Here is an 18,387-nt window from a genome sequence, read left to right on the forward strand (position 1 = left end):
TCAATACAGGCTTCTTCCCATTCGGCAAAGACAGGAAGACATTTGCTTCATCTATTTCCTTAACGAGAACAGAATGTGACTGTAGGCTGCATCCACATAATGGACCGCAGCCGGTCTTCACACTACACCCTCCTTGGGCTAGATTTAGCTTTTTATTGAAGACTTGCACTACAGCTTAAATAACTTTTACAATGCAGAAGTAGTCAGCTGCTGGAAGGGTTAGGGTCCGGTGTCACAATGCGGTGTCTGCCTTAGAGGCAAGCAGAAACTATAGTGTAAGGATGAAATAATGGAGAACCTGTATCGGCAAATGTATAGTTGGTTGCGGAAAAACTAAAATAGGAGTATACTAACAATGTGTATACACACACACACACATATATATATGTAGGACCGTGAAGAAGGCACATAGTGCTGTAACATGTAGTCCCTTGCTGGAGTGCTATTAATTGATTGGAGTTCCTCATACTTTTATATGACTCAATGGATTAATAAATAAGACGTTTTTAAAAATTCTGGTGAAATTTCGTCCTTTTGCTGGATCCTAATTCTCCTACATTTCTATTTGTGAGGGCACACTCCCTGCCTGGATCCCTGCAGAATATAAAGTGAACACCGACCACTGCATCAAGAGGAACTCCTTTATGGTGAGCTGGCCATATGTTTTCTACATTGTTTGATTTTATATTATATATATATATATATATATATATATTATATATATATATATACACATACATACATACATACATACATACATACACACACACACACACACGCACACACACACACACACACACACACATATATATACCGTATATAAAAACAAGAGTGATGGGATACATCCACACTCAGACATGTTAATCGACCTGTTACTGCTGTTTCAGAAACACTAAATCAGGAAACGAGAGGATGCAGGGAGGGTCCCAAATGTTGGGAGGAGTGAGAAGGGAAGCAGCGCCTGACTAACTGCAGCCATGACTCTGAGTCATGGAGATGAAACCGAAGCATGAACGCAAAATTATATAGACCCTGTGGAATTACAAATCCCCCCCCATACTGATGTGTGCAACTTCTGAGTTATCCCACAAGAACAGATGGGGAAAGGGTCCCAAGCTGAAGGGCAGGAAGGGGGGGAAATCAGGAAGTGCAGCACCAGGAATGTGAATGTAAGCCAGAGTAAACCCTTTACTGCCAATGCTGCCTGATGCTCCAGCCAACAATGTGTTAAGGTTCTGGGCAAATTGTGACATGTAAGTCAAGCAAGCCAGTGAAGCAGTACAAGGATTAAACATCCTGGTTTTCCATGCATAAGGGTGCCAATTAACCCAGCAGTGATGACACCGGCCCTTTTGTTTCCCTACGCGGAGTCATTTCTTTAACAGCTGACAAAGGTGCCTTTCTACTTAAATTCATAGTTTAGCTCAGATCTGTTACTCGACGGTTAACTATCCACGTGCTGCAGCGTTAATAGAAACTGGAACTTCCACACCTGGACACCATGGTCGCTAAGATGCTCTAACAGCACAGTTTTCATCACATCATAGTTGAAGTTATAGGGAATCTGTTGCCACATGTGACCTATCTAAACTATTAATATAGGCATACAGGTTATAGAATGCTGAAAAATGTCATACCTGTATGCCTCCTAGCAGATGCCTTGTGGATAAATCATCTTTTACCACTTTATATAAATGAGCTCTTTCAGGCTATGGGGCGCATGCTGCCTGGAAGATAAAGTAAGCTCTGGAGGTGATGTTATCGTTACAAGTGCGATATGTGATGGCTGCTCTCTGCTCCCCTTATGTCACTGCAGAGCTGTGTGTGATTATAACTGACATCTGCTGGTTCCTCTTACCTTCAGCCTCCATCTCACAGCCAGATAGTGGTACAATATAGCAAAGCTGTGTGTGATTGTAACTGACACATCTGCAGGTTCTTCTCAACTTCACCTCCATCTCACTGGCAGACCATGGTACAATACAGCAGAGCTGAGTGTGATTATAACTGACACATCTGTAGGTTCCTCTCAGCCTCAGCCTGCATCTCACAGCCAGATAGTGGTACAATATAGCAAAGCTGTGTGTGATTGTAACTGACACATCTGCAGGTTCTTCTCAACTTCACCTCCATCTCACTGGCAGACCATGGTACAATACAGCAGAGCTGTGTGTGATTATAACTGACACATCTGTAGGTTCCTCTCAGCTTCAGCCTCCATCTCACAGCCAGATAGTGGTACAATACAGCAGAGCTGTGTGTGATATAACTGACACATCTGCAGGTTACTCTCATTTTCACTTCCATCTCACAGGCAGCCAGTGGTACAATACAGCAGAGCCGAGTGTGATTATAACGGACACATCTGCAGGATCAACTCAGCTTCAGCTCCATCTCACAGGCAGCTAGTGGTACAATATTGTCGCAATATAGCAGAGCTGTGAGAGCTGTAGCAAATGTGTTTGCAACAAGATAAATTTAATTTCTCCTGTTCTGTGTTAGTTACTTGTCTCACACTGGTAACTCCCCTTCAATATAAAATAATCTCTGGAGGTTAAGTTATCTTCCAGGCAGCCTCCACCCCATATGTTATGTGAATAACACATTTGTAAAAAGATTTTTGATTAAAAGTATCTGCCCCAGAGCCTGGAAGAGCCCATTTATATAACGTGATAAAAGAGGATTTATCCACAACAAGGCATCTAATATGAAACATATAAGTATGTTTTTTTCAGCATTCTATAACCTGTATTCCTATATTAATTTACAGAGGTAAAATGTGGTGACAGATTCCCTTTAAAGGGACTCTGACAGGTCCCCATGCCCTTCAAACCACCTGCATTTTCTATATATATATTTTTTATATAAATACCCTACCTAATAAGTCCTTTATCCTGGATAACACAAACAAAAGTATTTTTACCGTCAGTTTTTAATATGCAACTTAACCTTTTGATTAGTTGGTGGGTCGTTTTTATCCCCAGACTAGTTCTGCCATCCACCATGCTGCCTCGCCCTTGTGGGTATGATAGCATGATTTGCAAGAGCCAGCGTCATCACCAGCCCCCTGCAAATCTAGCGCATGTGTAGGACTCTCCTTTCCACAGGTCATTGCTCCTCTGAAGTTTGGTGTACACTTCCCGGCTTCAGAGGCGCACCGCACATGTCTGGAAGCAAAGAAGAAGCCTGAAGCCCAGGGAGGGGCAGAAGATCCATCTGCCTTGCTTCCAGACATGCGCAGTGTGCCTCTGAAGCCAGGAAGTGTACACCCAGCTTCAGAGGACAATGACCTGTGGGAAAGGATGCCATGTGCATGCGCGAGATTTGTAGAAACTGGATGATATTGCTGGTCATTGTAAATTATGCTATTACACCCACAAGGGCATGATGGCATGCTGAGTGGGAATACTAGTCTGGGGTAACAAACACTTCATCAATTAATCAAAAGGTTATTTGTATATTAAAAACGGACTGTAAAAAATCTTTTTTTTAAAAGATCTGTTAATATCTTTAATAGTATAAATGGCTTGTTAAGGTCCAGTCACACATAACGAGATCGTGAACGAGATCGCTACTACGTCACAGTTTCCGGATCGTTGCTGAGTCGTTGGTGAAATCGTATGTGAGGTGTCACACACACCGACTTTACGAACGAGCATGCGACCCGTAAATCGTCGGGACCCTGTCATACAACGCGGACGCAACTACACGCCACTCATCTAGGTCGTTAACGAAATAGTTAGCTAGGTGTCAAACATACAGATCCATCCTGCCCAGCAGAACTCCAGCGAGCCAAAAATGGCCCAGGCTGTTCAGCATCGACCAACGATTTCACAGCAGGGGGCAGATCGTTGGTACATGTCAAACACGACAAGATCGCTAGTGAAGTCGTTGTTGCGTCACAGAAACTGTGACGTAGCAACGATCTCGTTCACGATCTCGTTATGTGTGAAGTGGTCTTTAGGCAGCTTTACAGGATAATGCACAATGACAAAAAGTCAGATCACCCATACATAGCAGATTAAAGCGAAAATCATCAGAAAAATCACCCACTGTCAAATGTGTTTTTTATGTTAATTTTTTTTTTGGGGGTGGGGGGGGATGTTTCTGTTTCTTTTTCATATCACAATCTGTATTCAAAATAAAATCTAGAAATCCTGCCATTTTCACGCTGGCCGCTGAGGCTTTTTAGACTAACTTCCTGTTTCAGGAAACAACACATGTACATCATTAGCCACGATGAGCGGACTTTAACCTTTTTTTTATTCAAGCATCTAAATAACATATACAGTCAGAGGTCATTTTGAAGGCAGGAGGAGCAGGGTCAGGTGTGATATCGCCTATTGTAAATGGTGAATGCTGTTATCAGCTGTATATAGAGAGGTTTCTGTTATTGTAATCAGTGGCAAGTATGAAATTTGCAAGATTACCAATTTTATGGGTTGGGTTGGCTTTTTTTTAGAAAAAAAATAAAAAAAAACATTGTGCAATTATTTTTTAAGATACATGCAACCAAAAAGCCTGATTTGAACAATAGGTCCAGGGCCGTATTTACCATTAGGCACCCGTGGTCCGGTGCCTAGGGCGGCAGATTGTGAGGGGCGGCACCTTCTGGCAGCAAAAAAAAAAAAAAATTTTTTTTTTTTTTTACATTTTTTTTTTTGTGGCCGCCGAGCACAGGGAGCTGATTGACCCCGGAACTGCCGGCGCCTGCACTTCCGGGGTCACAGGCGCGCGCCAATCAGCTCCTTCCTCTGTGCTGCGTCCACTGCTGTGTGGACGTCACATGCAGAGCTCACAGCAGGACGCCGCGGAGGACGCCGTGATGGAATCCGGTGTCAGAAGAGGATACTCACGTGAGCCAGGAAGATGGCGGCGGGCACTGGAGCAGGTAAGTGGATTCATAAGGAGCGTGGGAGTGTCTCTAATGCAGACCGGAGATCTGCGCATGCGGGGGGGGAGGCGGCAAAGGCAGATACTGGAGGGAGGCAGAGGCTGAGACTGGGGGGAGGCTGGAGGGAGGCAGAAGCTGAGACTGGGGGGAGGCTGGAGGGAGGCAGAGGCTGAGACTGGGGGGAGGCTGGAGGGAGGCAGAGGCTGAGACTGGAGGGAGGCAGAGGCTGAGACTGGAGGGAGGCTGGAGGGAGGCAGAGGCTGAGACTGGAGAGAGGCAGAGGCTGAGACTGGGGGGAGGCTGGAGGGAGGCAGAGGCTGAGACTGGAGGGAGGCAGAGGCTGAGACTGTGGGGAGGCTGGAGGGAGGCAGAGGCTGAGACTGGGGGAGGCTGGAGGGAGGCAGAGGCAGAGACTGGGGGGAGGCTGGAGGGAGGCAGAGGCAGAGACTGGGGGGAGGCTGGAGGGAGGCAGAGGCTGAGACTGGGGGGAGGCTGGAGAGAGGCAGAGGCTGAGACTGGGGGGAGGCTGGAGGGAGGCAGAGGCTGAGACTGGGGGGAGGCTGGAGGGAGGCAGAGGCTGAGACTGGGGGGAGGCTGGAGGGAGGCAGAGGCTGAGACTGGGGGGAGGCTGGAGGGAGGCAGAGACTGTGGGGAGGCTAGAGGGAGGCAGAGGCAGAGACTGTGGGGAGGCTGGAGGGAGGCAGAGGCAGAGACTGGGGGGAGGCTGGAGGGAGGCAGAGGCTGAGACTGGGGGGAGGCTGGAGGGAGGCAGAGACTGGGGGGAGGCTGGAGGGAGGCAGAGACTGGAGGGAGGCAGAGGCTGAGACTGGGGGGAGGCTGGAGGGAGGCAGAGGCTGAGACTGGAGAGAGGCAGAGGCTGAGACTGGGGGGAGGTTGTAGGGAGGCAGAGGCTGAGACTGGAGGGAGGCAGAGGCTGAGACTGTGGGGAGGCTGGAGGGAGGCAGAGGCAGAGACTGGGGGGAGGCTGGAGGGAGGCAGAGGAAGAGACTGGGGGGAGGCTGGAGGGAGGCAGAGGAAGAGACTGGGGGGAGGCTGGAGGGAGGCAGAGGCTGAGACTGGGGGGAGGCTGGAGGGAGGCAGAGGCTGAGACTGGGGGGAGGCTGGAGGGAGGCAGAGACTGGGGGGAGGCTGGAGGGAGGCAGAGGCAGAGACTGGGGGGAGGCTGGAGGGAGGCAGAGACTGGGGGGAGAATGGAGGGAGGCAGAGGCAGAGACTGGAGGGAGGCAGAGGCAGAGACTGGGGGGAGGCTGGAGGGAGGCAGAGACTGGGGGGAGAATGGAGGGAGGCAGAGGCAGAGACTGGAGGGAGGCTGGAGGGAGGCAGAGGCAGAGACTGGAGGGAGGCTGGAGGGAGGCAGAGGCAGAGACTGGGGGGAGGCTGGAGGGAGGCAGAGGCTGAGACTGGGGGGAGGCTTGAGGGAGGCAGAGGCTTAGACTGGGGGGAGGCTGGAGGGAGACAGAGGCAGAGACTGGGGGAGGCTGGAGGGTGGCAGAGGCAGAGACTGGGGAGAGGCTGGAGGGAGGCAGAGGCAGAGACTGGGGGGAGGCTGGAGGGAGGCAGAGGCAGAGACTGGGGGGAGGCTGGAGAGAGGCAGAGGCAGAGACTGGGGGGAGGCTGGAGAGAGGCAGAGGCTGAGACTGGGGGGAGGCTGGAGGGAGGCAGAGGCAGAGACTGGGGGGTGGCTGGAGGGAGGCAGAGGCAGAGACTGTGGGGAGGCTGGAGGGAGGCAGAGGCAGAGACTGGGCGGAGGCTGGAGGGAGGCAGAGGCAGAGACTGGGGGGAGGCTGGAGAGAGGCAGAGGCTGAGACTGGGGGGGAGGCTGGAGGGAGGCAGAGGCAGAGACTGGGGGGAGGCTGGAGGGAGGCAGAGGCAGAGACTGGGGGGAGGCTGGAGGGAGGCAGAGGCAGAGACTGGGGGGAGGCTGGAGTGAGGCAGAGACTGGGGGGAGGCTGGAGGGAGGCAGAGGCAGAGACTGGGGGGAGGCTGGAGGGAGGCAGAGGCAGAGACTGGGGGGAGGCTGGAGGGAGGCAGAGGCAGAGACTGGGGGGAGGCTGGAGGGAGGCAGAGGCAGAGACTGGGGGGAGTCTGGAGGGAGGCAGAGGCTGAGACTTGGGGGAGGCTGGAGGGAGGCAGAGGCTGGGACTGGGGGGAGGCTGGAAGGAGGCTGAGACTGGGGTGAGGCTGAGACTGGGGTGAGGCTGGAGGGAGGCTGAGACTGGGGGGAGGCTGGAGGGAGGCTGAGACTGGGGGGAGGCTGGAGGGAGGCTGAGACTGGGGGGAGGCTGGAGGGAGGCTGAGACTGGGGGGAGGCTGGAGGGAGGCTGAGACTGGGGGGAGGCTGGAGGGAGGCAGAAGCTGAGACTGGAGGGAGGCTGAGACTGGGGGGAGGCTGGAGGGAGACTGAGGCTGAGACTGGGGGGAGGCTGGAGGGAGGCTTAGGCTGAGACTGGAGGGAGGCTGAGGCTGAGACTGGGGGGAGGCTGGAGGGAGGCTGAGGCTGAGACTGGAGGGAGGCTGAGACTTGAGGGAGGCTGAGGCTGAGACTGGAGGGAGGTTGGAGGGAGGCTGAGGCGGAGACTGGGGCAGGCTGAGGCTGGAGGGAGGCAAAGGCTGAGACTGGGGGAGAGAGGCTGATGCTGAGGGAAGATAGAGGCTGATGCTGGGGGAGAGAGGCTGATGCTGGGGGAGTGGGAGAGAGGGGCTAATGCTAGAGACAGAGGACAAGGGATGAGGGATAGGGCAATGACAAAATCGATTGGGTGGGGGGAGTGTAAGGACTCAGAATAAGAGGGGGCAGCATTGGGAGCTCATTGTGAAGAAGGGGCAGCATGTGTGGGATCAGTATGGAGTGGAGCAATGTAGGGGAGTCAATATCAAGAGTGGGGTAGTGTGTGTGTGTGGGGGTCTCAGCATAAGCGTTAGTGTGGTGGTCTTAGCATGAGTGGGGCAACATGAAGGTCTCATTATGGAAAAGAGGAAGGCAGCATTAGGAGCTCATGGAGAGGGACAGCATGCATGGGACATTGTGAGAAGGGGGCAGCATGCATGGGACACTGAGGAGGGGGCAGCATGCATGAGACATTGTGAGGAGGGGGCAGCATGCATGGGACATTGTGAGAAGGGGGCAGCATGCATGGGACACTGAGGAGGGGGCAGCATGCATGAGACATTGTGAGGAGGGGGCAGCATGCATGGGACATTGTGAGGAGGAAGCAGCATGCATGGGACACTGTGAGGAGGGAGCATCAAGCATGAGACATTGTGCTGAGGGAGCAGCATGCATGGGACATTGTGAGGCGGGAGCAGCATACATGAGACATTGTGAGGAGGGAGCAGCATGCATGAGACATTGTGAGGAGGGAGCAGCATTCATGGGATATTGTGAGGAGGGAGCAGCATGCATGGGACATTGTGAGGAGGGGCAGCATGCATGGGACATTGTGAGGAGGGGCAGCATGCATGGGACATTGTGAGGAGGGAGCAGCATGCATGGGACATTGTGAAGAGGGGGCAGCATGCATGGGACATTGTGAGAAGAGAGCAGCATGCATGGGACATTGTGAGGAGGGGGCAGCATGCATGGGACATTGTGAGGAGGGGGCAGCATGCATGGGACATTGTGAGGAGGGAGCAGCATGCATGGAACATTGTGAAGAGGGCGCAGCATGCATGGGACATTGTGAGGAGGGAGCAGCATGCATGGGACACTGAGGAGGGAGTATCAAGCATGAGACATTGTGCTGAGGGAGCAGCATGCATGGGACATTGTGAGGCGGGAGCAGCATACATGAGACATTGTGAGGAGGGAGCAGCATGCATGAGACATTGTGAGGAGGGAGCAGCATTCATGGGATATTGTGAGGAGGGAGCAGCATGCATGGGACATTGTGAGGAGGGGCAGCATGCATGGGACATTGTGAGGAGGGGCAGCATGCATGGGACATTGTGAGGAGGGAGCAGCATGCATGGGACATTGTGAAGAGGGGGCAGCATGCATGGGACATTGTGAGAAGAGAGCAGCATGCATGGGACATTGTGAGGAGGGGGCAGCATGCATGGGACATTGTGAGGAGGGGGCAGCATGCATGGGACATTGTGAGGAGGGAGCAGCATGCATGGAACATTGTGAAGAGGGCGCAGCATGCATGGGACATTGTGAGGAGGGAGCAGCATGCATGGGACACTGAGGAGGGAGTATCAAGCATGAGACATTGTGCTGAGGGAGCAGCATGCATGGGACATTGTGAGGCGGGAGCAGCATACATGAGACATTGTGAGGAGGGAGCAGCATGCATGAGACATTGTGAGGAGGGAGCAGCATTCATGGGATATTGTGAGGAGGGAGCAGCATGCATGGGACATTGTGAGGAGGGGCAGCATGCGTGGGACATTGTGAGGAGGGAGCAGCATGCATGGGACATTGTGAAGAGGGGGCAGCATGCATGGGACATTGTGAGGAGGGGGCAGCATGCATGGGACATTGTGAGGAGGGGGCAGCATGCATGGGACATTGTGAGGAGGGAGCAGCATGCATGGGACATTGTGAAGAGGGCGCAGCATGCATGGGACATTGTGAAGAGAGAGCAGCATGCATGGGACATTGTGAGGAGGGGGCAGCATGCAAGGGACATTGTGAGGAGGGAGCAGCATGCATGGGACATTGTGAAGAGGGGGCAGCATGCATGGGACATTGTGAGGAGGGAGCAGCATGCATGGGACATTGTGAGGAGGGGGCAGCATGCATGGGACATTGTGAGGAGGGGGCAGCATGCATGGGACATTGTCCTCACATCATGCTGCTCCCTCCTCACAGTGTACAGATCATATTTCATAATCGAGGAAGGTGTGGTGCATATACAGTAGTTTATAAGGGAGGGCAGTGTGGTGTTTTAGTTTATTAGGGGCAGTGTCACAGTCACAGTATATAAGTGGGGACGGTGTGGTGGGAATATTTTATACTCATGCTATGTTTTGATGTGCCTGTGGTGATTCTCATTGGGGGGGGGGGTTCGTTTCTTATTGATACTTTTTAAAGTGTGCTACAGAGTAGATCTGCCTTAAACAGATGTCGTGTGCGAAAACTCAGTTTTACGTTGTCACTAAGGGGCGCGACCACTTAAAGTGCCTAGGGCAGCATGAAGGCAAAATACAGCCCTGAATAGGTCATTTGCTGATGATAGGATTTTGAAGATGGGAATACCCCTTCTAACTCTATCATAAGAATAGAAGGTGTAATAGTAATAATATTAGCAAATATCTCCAATTAGAAATGTTGTATAGTTCTCCTGATTAGCAATGTCGCTTTCTTGATGTGCAGGGCATTACATTAGCAACTGTCACAAAAGGTAAGCAACATGGCTAATCAGGAGGATTATACTACATTTCTAATTGAAGGTATTTGCTAAAATTATGACACCTACTACATCTTGGAGATAGGAATACCCCTTTAATTTCAGCCAAACCCACCAATTTCCACGACAATCATGTATATGGAGGCATCCGGATTTTCTCTCTAATGATTTCAGGGGTGAAAAGAATCAGTCTGGTTGAATATCAGGGCCTGATGCTTTGCTTCGAAAAGAGATAGCTGCTGCCATAGGAGTGTGCAACAACTTTTTACCCCTCTCCCTTTGAAAACAAATGCAAAGCCAAGCATCCATGTGGGGCCAGAAAAGATAGCCATTGGCTGAATGGAAACTTGACAGACACAAATGGATAGAAGCCCAAGTAAGCTATCCTAAACACTAAAGCGAAGTAAAGCTTAAAGGGAATCTGTCACCAGGTGTTTGCTGCCCCATCTGAGAGCAGCATAATGTAGAGACAGAGACCCTGATTCCAGTGATGTGTCACTTACGGAGTGGTTTGCTGTCATTTTGATAAAAATCAATTATTTCTCTGCTGCAGATCTAGCAGAGCTCATAAATATGCTGGTCTACCTGCAGCACGCCAAGTAGTCTTCTAATGCTGATTAAACAGTGATTTTATCAAAACTATACTAAAAGTGACACATCGTTGGAATCAGGATCTCTGCCCCTACATTATGCTGCTCTCAGATTAAGTGGCAAAAACCTGGTCACAAATTCCTTTTAAGAGAAAAATGGGTCCATTCTACAACCCTAGTTTGTCATAGCCACCCAACTGCATCCATTAAGCCTAAGCTACACGGCGAGAAAATCGGTGCGAGTGCAGTGTGATAAAACATCGCATTCCACTTGGACCAATTCTAGCCTGTGTGTCAGCGCACATGAGCGATTATTTTCTCAGCCCTACTCGGACAAAGAAAACAATTGCAGCATGCTGCGATTGTAATGCGAGACTGTTTTCTCTCGCACCCATTCAAGTGAATGGGGCCAGAGAAAAATCGCACCGCACTCGCGGTACACCGGTGTACTGCACGTGCAGAGCGATAATTGCAATAGCCGGCTATGGAGGAGAGAGGGAGAGAAATCCCTCCCTCCCCTCCTCCGTGCCGGCCCGCCCCTCCGCAGCGCTGGCCCGCCCCTCCTCAGTGCCGGCGGCCCCCTGCAGCTGAGGTCCGCTCGCACGGTTGGACCTCAGTCGCATGGATACTAGCATGACACTCGGCTCCTGCTGTGCAGCCAGCGCGAGCCGAGTGTCATGCGAGCATCGCAGTAGAGCCCCGTGTGGCCCCGGCCTAACTTACATCCTCTCCATAACTGATGCTACGATCAAGTAAGGCACAGACATATGTAAAATAGTATAGTCAATACTTTGGTTTTGGAGTCAGTCATTTCTTAGCACGAAATCACTTTCCGAGAGGATATCACCAACCATGAAAAAAAAATGAAATTTTATTTCTTACAATTATTTTGTTCATCTCCAGAACAGATTACGTTATTACTGTGCTCCTGTCATTACATGACACTTGTGATTAGAATGGACACATAATACATAAGGTTCCGCAATACAGATCATCAAATTGTCACCAATTACTCTCATTAGCATCAGAGGCTGGCTGTCACGTCGTGTGTCATTGACCAAGTATGCAGCGTTGGGGCAGTTACATTGAAAAAAAGATTGCATTCTTTTTCGGTGACAGGTTATGCGAGATGATAGATTTTGCTGAATGACAGAAGTAGTTATAAATGAGAAGAGGACATGATGGATCCAGGAAGTTTTTTTACAACTGACCTTCAGCAACCAGGCTGCTCCCTGGCTGTTGGAAAGGCTGGAACTGGCAGGGCCCGGCTGAAAAACTCGCTGGCAACATCCCTTCAATCCTTCCTCCAGCTGGGCACCAATGTACTGCAGCCTGCGGAAGACAAGACAAAACATTGACTTAGCATGTGCATTCTGTGGTAAGAAAGGAATCACATCATACAAGAAATATGGCCACATTGGTGCGGAACGCTGTCCTAGTACAGACCAGTAATGGTTATTGTCGTGGTGGTCTTCATGTACTACCAATGTTTATATAATGGTGATGCATCGGAAATTTCTAACTTTAGGAATACTTCAAATATATCCTGTGTTACATGGCATAATGTAACATAGAAAGACTGACACCCCTCTAAACAGGGACCTTAAAAAGGCCAGTATTAATCTCCTGCAGGACACTATTCTCCAGGCATCCTTCTAGACCCTGCTTAATTTATAGTTTGGCCCAGTGGCAACATTGCGGGGATTGAATGGACTCTGAAGCTGGCTGGATCAGAAGCAAAGATTGCACTCCTGCAATCCAACCAGCGCTTACAAGTTCTATATGAACAGCTTGTAAACACTTCACATGTTCGGCCACTGATGCTAGACTGTAGAAGTGGTCAGTTTCCTAGGCAACGAGGAGTAGATAAAATCAAACTCCTCTTCTTAAGAACAGAAAGAATTTTAGGCAACCAACAAATTGCCAAGTTGCTTGTGTCTACATTTATACCCATTAAAGAACATGAATATAGCCTTTTAAATAACAGACCTAGGGTTACAGAAGACAATCACTGGACGTACTCCCAAGGACCAGGCTGCCTCCGGAGAGGTGGGGATCAATAAAATGAATCCCCAAAAAAGTGGAGTATTTTTTTTTCACATTTTATTGTAACATTTAATGTTGTAAGACCACTTGAAACCATTTTAAATCAAGCTTAAAGGGAACCTGTCACCAGATTTGGTGACTATAAGCTGTGGCAACTACCAGTGGGCTCTTATATATAGTATGTTAGAATGTTGTATATAAGGCCGTTGTGTAGAGCGTAAAAATGACTTTATGATACTCACCTAAACGGTCGGTACGGTGCAGACTGGTCGGATGGGTGTCTCTGTTGTCCGGGTGCAGCGCCTCCTCTTTCAGCCATCTTTGTCCTCCTTCTTCTGACACCTGGGTGCATGAGGAGTCCTACGTCATCCACACAGGCTGGCATTGAGGTCCTGATCATGCGCAATACTTTGACCTGCCCTGCTCAGGACCTCAATGCCAGCCTGTGTGCATTACGTAGGAGGCATCATGCACCCAGGCTTCAGAATAAGGAGGACAAAGATGGCCGAAAGAGGAGTCTCCCGGGACAACGGAGACACCCATCTGCACCGCACCGACCGTTTAGGTAAGTATTATAAAATCATTTTTACGTTCTACACAGCAGCCTGCGCTCTTATATACAGCATGTTACAATGCTTTATATAAAAAGAGCCCACTGGTGGTGTCCGCAGCTTATAGGCCCCAAATCTGGTGACCGGTTCCCTTTAAGAGTAACACATTCACTTTTCTCATCTCAGTGATCTAACCAATGAGTCTTCAGCTGTGCTATGTAGGCTACATCCTATGGATATTATCTAATCAAGATGGATATAGTACACACAATGTTGTATTCCCTTAATTTAAGGCCCTGAAGATCTTATGGAGACAAATAACCCCCATTTTGAACAGATGCCACTTCCCCATGAAAACATTGCTTGTTGATGGTGTACAAGCACAACACTCCTGCAAGACGCTACACGGATGTATTTTGCAAATAAATTATTTTCTCCCCACCAGAATTGTGACAGAGACAGATAAATGCTGTACTTCTGGTTTGTCATGTGAGCGCCTAAGGATGCTACAACACATTCCTAGTCAAAGTTCACAAAATAAAGAGGAAGCCAGAATAGATGATGACCAAAAAATACTCTTCATTGTTTGCACCAAGATTAGTTACTAGCAGCAAAATGAATCCAGTCACCCCCATACATGTCATATAATCTGTAACCAGGTTCTTAATGGAAATGTGTAATAAGAAAATGACCCATTGATTACACAGACCCTTGGAGTTAATTTACACTGAGCACCTCCTCCAATTGCTGCTGCTGCACTGATTCTAGAACAGTTTTTTGTTAGTTTTTTCATTCACCCTGCATAGTAAAGTTATATCCTCAGATAATAAAGATGAAAATTGCAAAGATTTACCCTTTAAAAGGGAACCTGTCACCAGATTTGGGGCCTATAAGCTGCGGCCACCACCAGTGGGCTCTTATGTAAAACATTCTAGCATGCTGTATATAAGAGCACAGGCCGCTGTGTAAAACGTAAAAATCACTTTATAATACTTACCTAGAAGGTTGTTCCGGTGCAGACGGATCGGATAGGTGTCTCCGTTCTCCCGGACCAGTGCCTCCTCTTTCGGCCACCTTGGTGCTCCTTCTGAAGCCGGCGTGCATGACGCGTCCTACATCATGCACACTAGCCAGCATTGAGGGCCTACACAGACGCACTACAATACTTTGCTCTGTCCTGAGCAGGGCAGATCAAAGTGCACCTGCGCAGGACCTCAGTGCCGGCGAGTGTGTATGATGTAGGACGCGTCATGCACGCCGGCTTCAGAAGGAGAACAAAAATGGCCGAAAGGGGAGGCGCCGGTCCCAGAGAACAGAGACGCCCAGTCGACCAGTCTGCACTGGAGCGACCTTCTAGGTGAGTATTATAAAGTGGGGTTTTTTATGTTCTACACAGCGGCCTGGGCTGTTATATACAGCATGTTAGAATGCTGTATATAAGAGCCCGGTGGTGGTGGCTGCAGCTTATACACCAAAAAAGTGGTGACAGGTTCCCTTTAACAAACTGGGCATATACCACAGAACTTTTGTGGGCGTTTGCTTTTTCTCCTCTATGAAACTGGCCAATCAAAACAAAACACACGAGCATCATAAAAGGGAAACACCTGCATAGAAGCAGTCATAGATGCAGCTTGGCTCAAGATGTTCCTTCTGTGCAGTCGCTACCTCCCCTCCTGCTACTGGAGTGCTGGCCACGGGGAAGCAGCAGGGCTAGAGATGCCACTGTGTTACAAGTGATGTTCTGTTGCTCACAGGCTCTCCAACAGCCGCAAGAGTCGCGGCAAATGGCAATGCAACAGTGCACATTAGATAAACTTCCCTCAGGAGAACATGCTGAGCCAGGCTGCAGCTGTGACCTTCTCTGTAGGCGTTTGATTTTTTTTTCCCCTCTATCACTTTGGCCAATCAAAACACAGCAATGTCACAAAGGAGAAAAAGCAAACACTCACAGAGAAGTTTTGTGTTGTGCGCCCAGCAGTTATAGTTAAAAGGGAAAATTTGCATGTTTAAAACCTGGTATACAAAATTTAGGAACCAAAGGGCACAGAGAAAGAAAACCTGTTCCAGAATCAGTGGCAATTGGAGGGAGGTGGTGTCATTTTAAGTTAAAACATCCAGTGAACAGTCCCGTTTAAATCTATATCAAAAATAATCCTAAATTTGTTTGAAAGACCAAGCTGAATAACCCTTTAAGGGACTTACAAATTCATAGAGGAGGAGAATAGCTACAAAGAAAGTTGCTGGAGCAAGCCACATATTCTCACATTAGAGAGAATGCCTATCAATTTCAATGGGTTCCATGTAGTTCTTTATTGACCTGTAGAGGGACTGCAGATGAATTGAACACTTTTTGCCAGATTCCAATTCACCAGATAATCAACTTATTTCAGGTGTTTGTTCTATTTAACAAAAAAAACAAAAATAATCCAAAAGTGGTTGGATCCTTTAAGAATCAGGGAAAACCAATGCCAGGCCTTTTAGAAACACTGAGTCTCATTTATTATAACAGTTTAAAAGAAAAACTGGTCTTTTGTGATTATAGAAAACAAAATTTCAGCTACTTGGATTGACAGGTGCAACAGGAAGGGAATATGTGGGTCGGGTCTTGCTATCTATTCCCGCCCCTCTCTGCTGCCTGGCATTCGTCCCCCTGTCGCCGTCATAGACGTTAATTCTGGCGCAGGCAGACTGACAAGAGCGGGAATAGATAGGAAGACCCAACCTACATATTCCCTTCCTGTTGCACCTGTCAATCAAATAGCAGTGCATTGCTGGAACTTTACTTGCACATATTTCTGAAATAAAACATCTGAACAAAAGCTATGGTCATATTCAGCATCCTAGAACCAGTATAGCACTGGCTTTACTTTATATATGAAAATCCTGATGGTTGGTTCCCTTTAAAATGAAAGCTGCTCTGTGATTGGTTGCGGTGAAAAATTACATTTTTTTATTAGCTTTGACAAATATGTCCCATTTTTGTAGTTATTTGGCTAGATAGAGGGTCCAGCTGTTGGACCCCTAGCAGTCCGTTAATTATCTCCTACCTGGCAGCTAGATTTGGGAATAACTCTTTAAGCCGCAGCTTGTAATCCAGATGTGTAAAGCAGAATGACATGCTTTCTTAACAGGTGACCTCCAGTGCGAAACGGAGCATGTGATAAAACCTGCATGGTCTTGAATGCTCATGTGAAAATACACACCTTGAATTACTGACTTACAGTGTATAAAAAAAAATTCATTACTATGATGGTATTATAAAACGGCTATAATACAGTCCCATCTAACAATATGTATATGTTTGTATGTTACTTTACTAAAAACACAATGGAAAAGAATTGGATTGGAGGCCTGAATAGCTGTCAGTTTTTCAATGCTATACATATACAGTTAGGTCCAGAAATATTTGGACAGTGACACAATTTTCGCGAGTTGGGCTCTGCATGCCACCACATTGGATTTGAAATGAAACCTCTACAACAGAATTCAAGTGCAGATTGTAACGTTTAATTTGAAGGTTTGAACAAAAATATCTGATAGAAATTGTAGGAATTGTACACATTTCTTTACAAACACTCCACATTTTAGGAGGTCAAAAGTAATTGGACAAATAAACCAAACCCAAACAAAATATTTTTATTTTCAATATTTTGTTGCGAATCCTTTGGAGGCAATCACTGCCTTAAGTCTGGAACCCATGGACATCACCAAACGCTGGGTTTCCTCCTTCTTAATGCTTTGCCAGGCCTTTACAGCCGCAGCCTTCAGGTCTTGCTTGTTTGTGGGTCTTTCCGTCTTAAGTCTGGATTTGAGCAAGTGAAATGCATGCTCAATTGGGTTAAGATCTGGTGATTGACTTGGCCATTGCAGAATGTTCCACTTTTTTGCACTCATGAACTCCTGGGTAGCTTTGGCTGTATGCTTGGGGTCATTGTCCATCTGTACTATGAAGCGCCGTCCGATCAACTTTGCGGCATTTGGCTGAATCTGGGCTGAAAGTATATCCCGGTACACTTCAGAATTCATCCGGCTATTCTCGTCTGCTGTTATGTCATCAATAAACACAAGTGACCCAGTGCCATTGAAAGCCATGCATGCCCATGCCATCACGTTGCCTCCACCATGTTTTACAGAGGATGTGGTGTGCCTTGGATCATGTGCCGTTCCCTTTCTTCTCCAAACTTTTTTCTTCCCATCATTCTGGTACAGGTTGATCTTGGTCTCATCTGTCCATAGAATACTTTTCCAGAACTGAGCTGGCTTCATGAGGTGTTTTTCAGCAAATTTAACTCTGGCCTGTCTATTTTTGGAATTGATGAATGGTTTGCATCTAGATGTGAACCCTTTGTATTTACTTTCATGGACTCTTCTCTTTACTGTTGACTTAGAGACAGATACACCTACTTCACTGAGAGTGTTCTGGACTTCAGTTGATGTTGTGAACGGGTTCTTCTTCACCAAAGAAAGTATGCGGCGATCATCCACCACTGTTGTCATCCGTGGACGCCCAGGCCTTTTTGAGTTTCCAAGCTCACCAGTCAATTCCTTTTTTCTCAGAATGTACCCGACTGTTGATTTTGCTACTCCAAGCATGTCTGCTATCTCTCTGATGGATTTTTTCTTTTTTTTCAGCCTCAGGATGTTCTGCTTCACCTCAATTGAGAGTTCCTTAGACCGCATGTTGTCTGGTCACAGCAACAGCTTCCAAATGCAAAACCACACACCTGTAATCAACCCCAGACCTTTTAACTACTTCATTGATTACAGGTTAACGAGGGAGACGCCTTCAGAGTTAATTGCAGCCCTTAGAGTCCCTTGTCCAATTACTTTTGGTCCCTTGAAAAAGAGGAGGCTATGCATTACAGAGCTATGATTCCTAAACCCTTTCTCCGATTTGGATGTGAAAACTCTCATATTGCAGCTGGGAGTGTGCA

At 48.3% G+C, this 18,387-nt stretch overlaps 1 protein-coding gene across 2 annotated transcripts in view; it reads right to left on the reverse strand.

Moving 5' to 3' along the window:
• The window catches only part of RREB1 (ras responsive element binding protein 1), a 112,355-nt gene that overhangs the window by 42,706 nt on the left and 51,262 nt on the right, over positions 1-18,387 (reverse strand). For both annotated transcript variants that reach the window (XM_075314787.1, XM_075314786.1), the window contains exon 2: positions 12,068-12,188. In XM_075314787.1, the coding sequence (XP_075170902.1) occupies positions 12,068-12,146 (79 nt within the window). In that variant the 5' untranslated portion in view covers positions 12,147-12,188. The remainder of the gene's footprint in view (positions 1-12,067; positions 12,189-18,387) is intronic.

This window comes from Anomaloglossus baeobatrachus, chromosome 6 (genome assembly GCF_048569485.1).
Source record: "Anomaloglossus baeobatrachus isolate aAnoBae1 chromosome 6, aAnoBae1.hap1, whole genome shotgun sequence".
In the NCBI taxonomy this organism is placed as follows: domain Eukaryota; kingdom Metazoa; phylum Chordata; class Amphibia; order Anura; family Aromobatidae; genus Anomaloglossus; species Anomaloglossus baeobatrachus.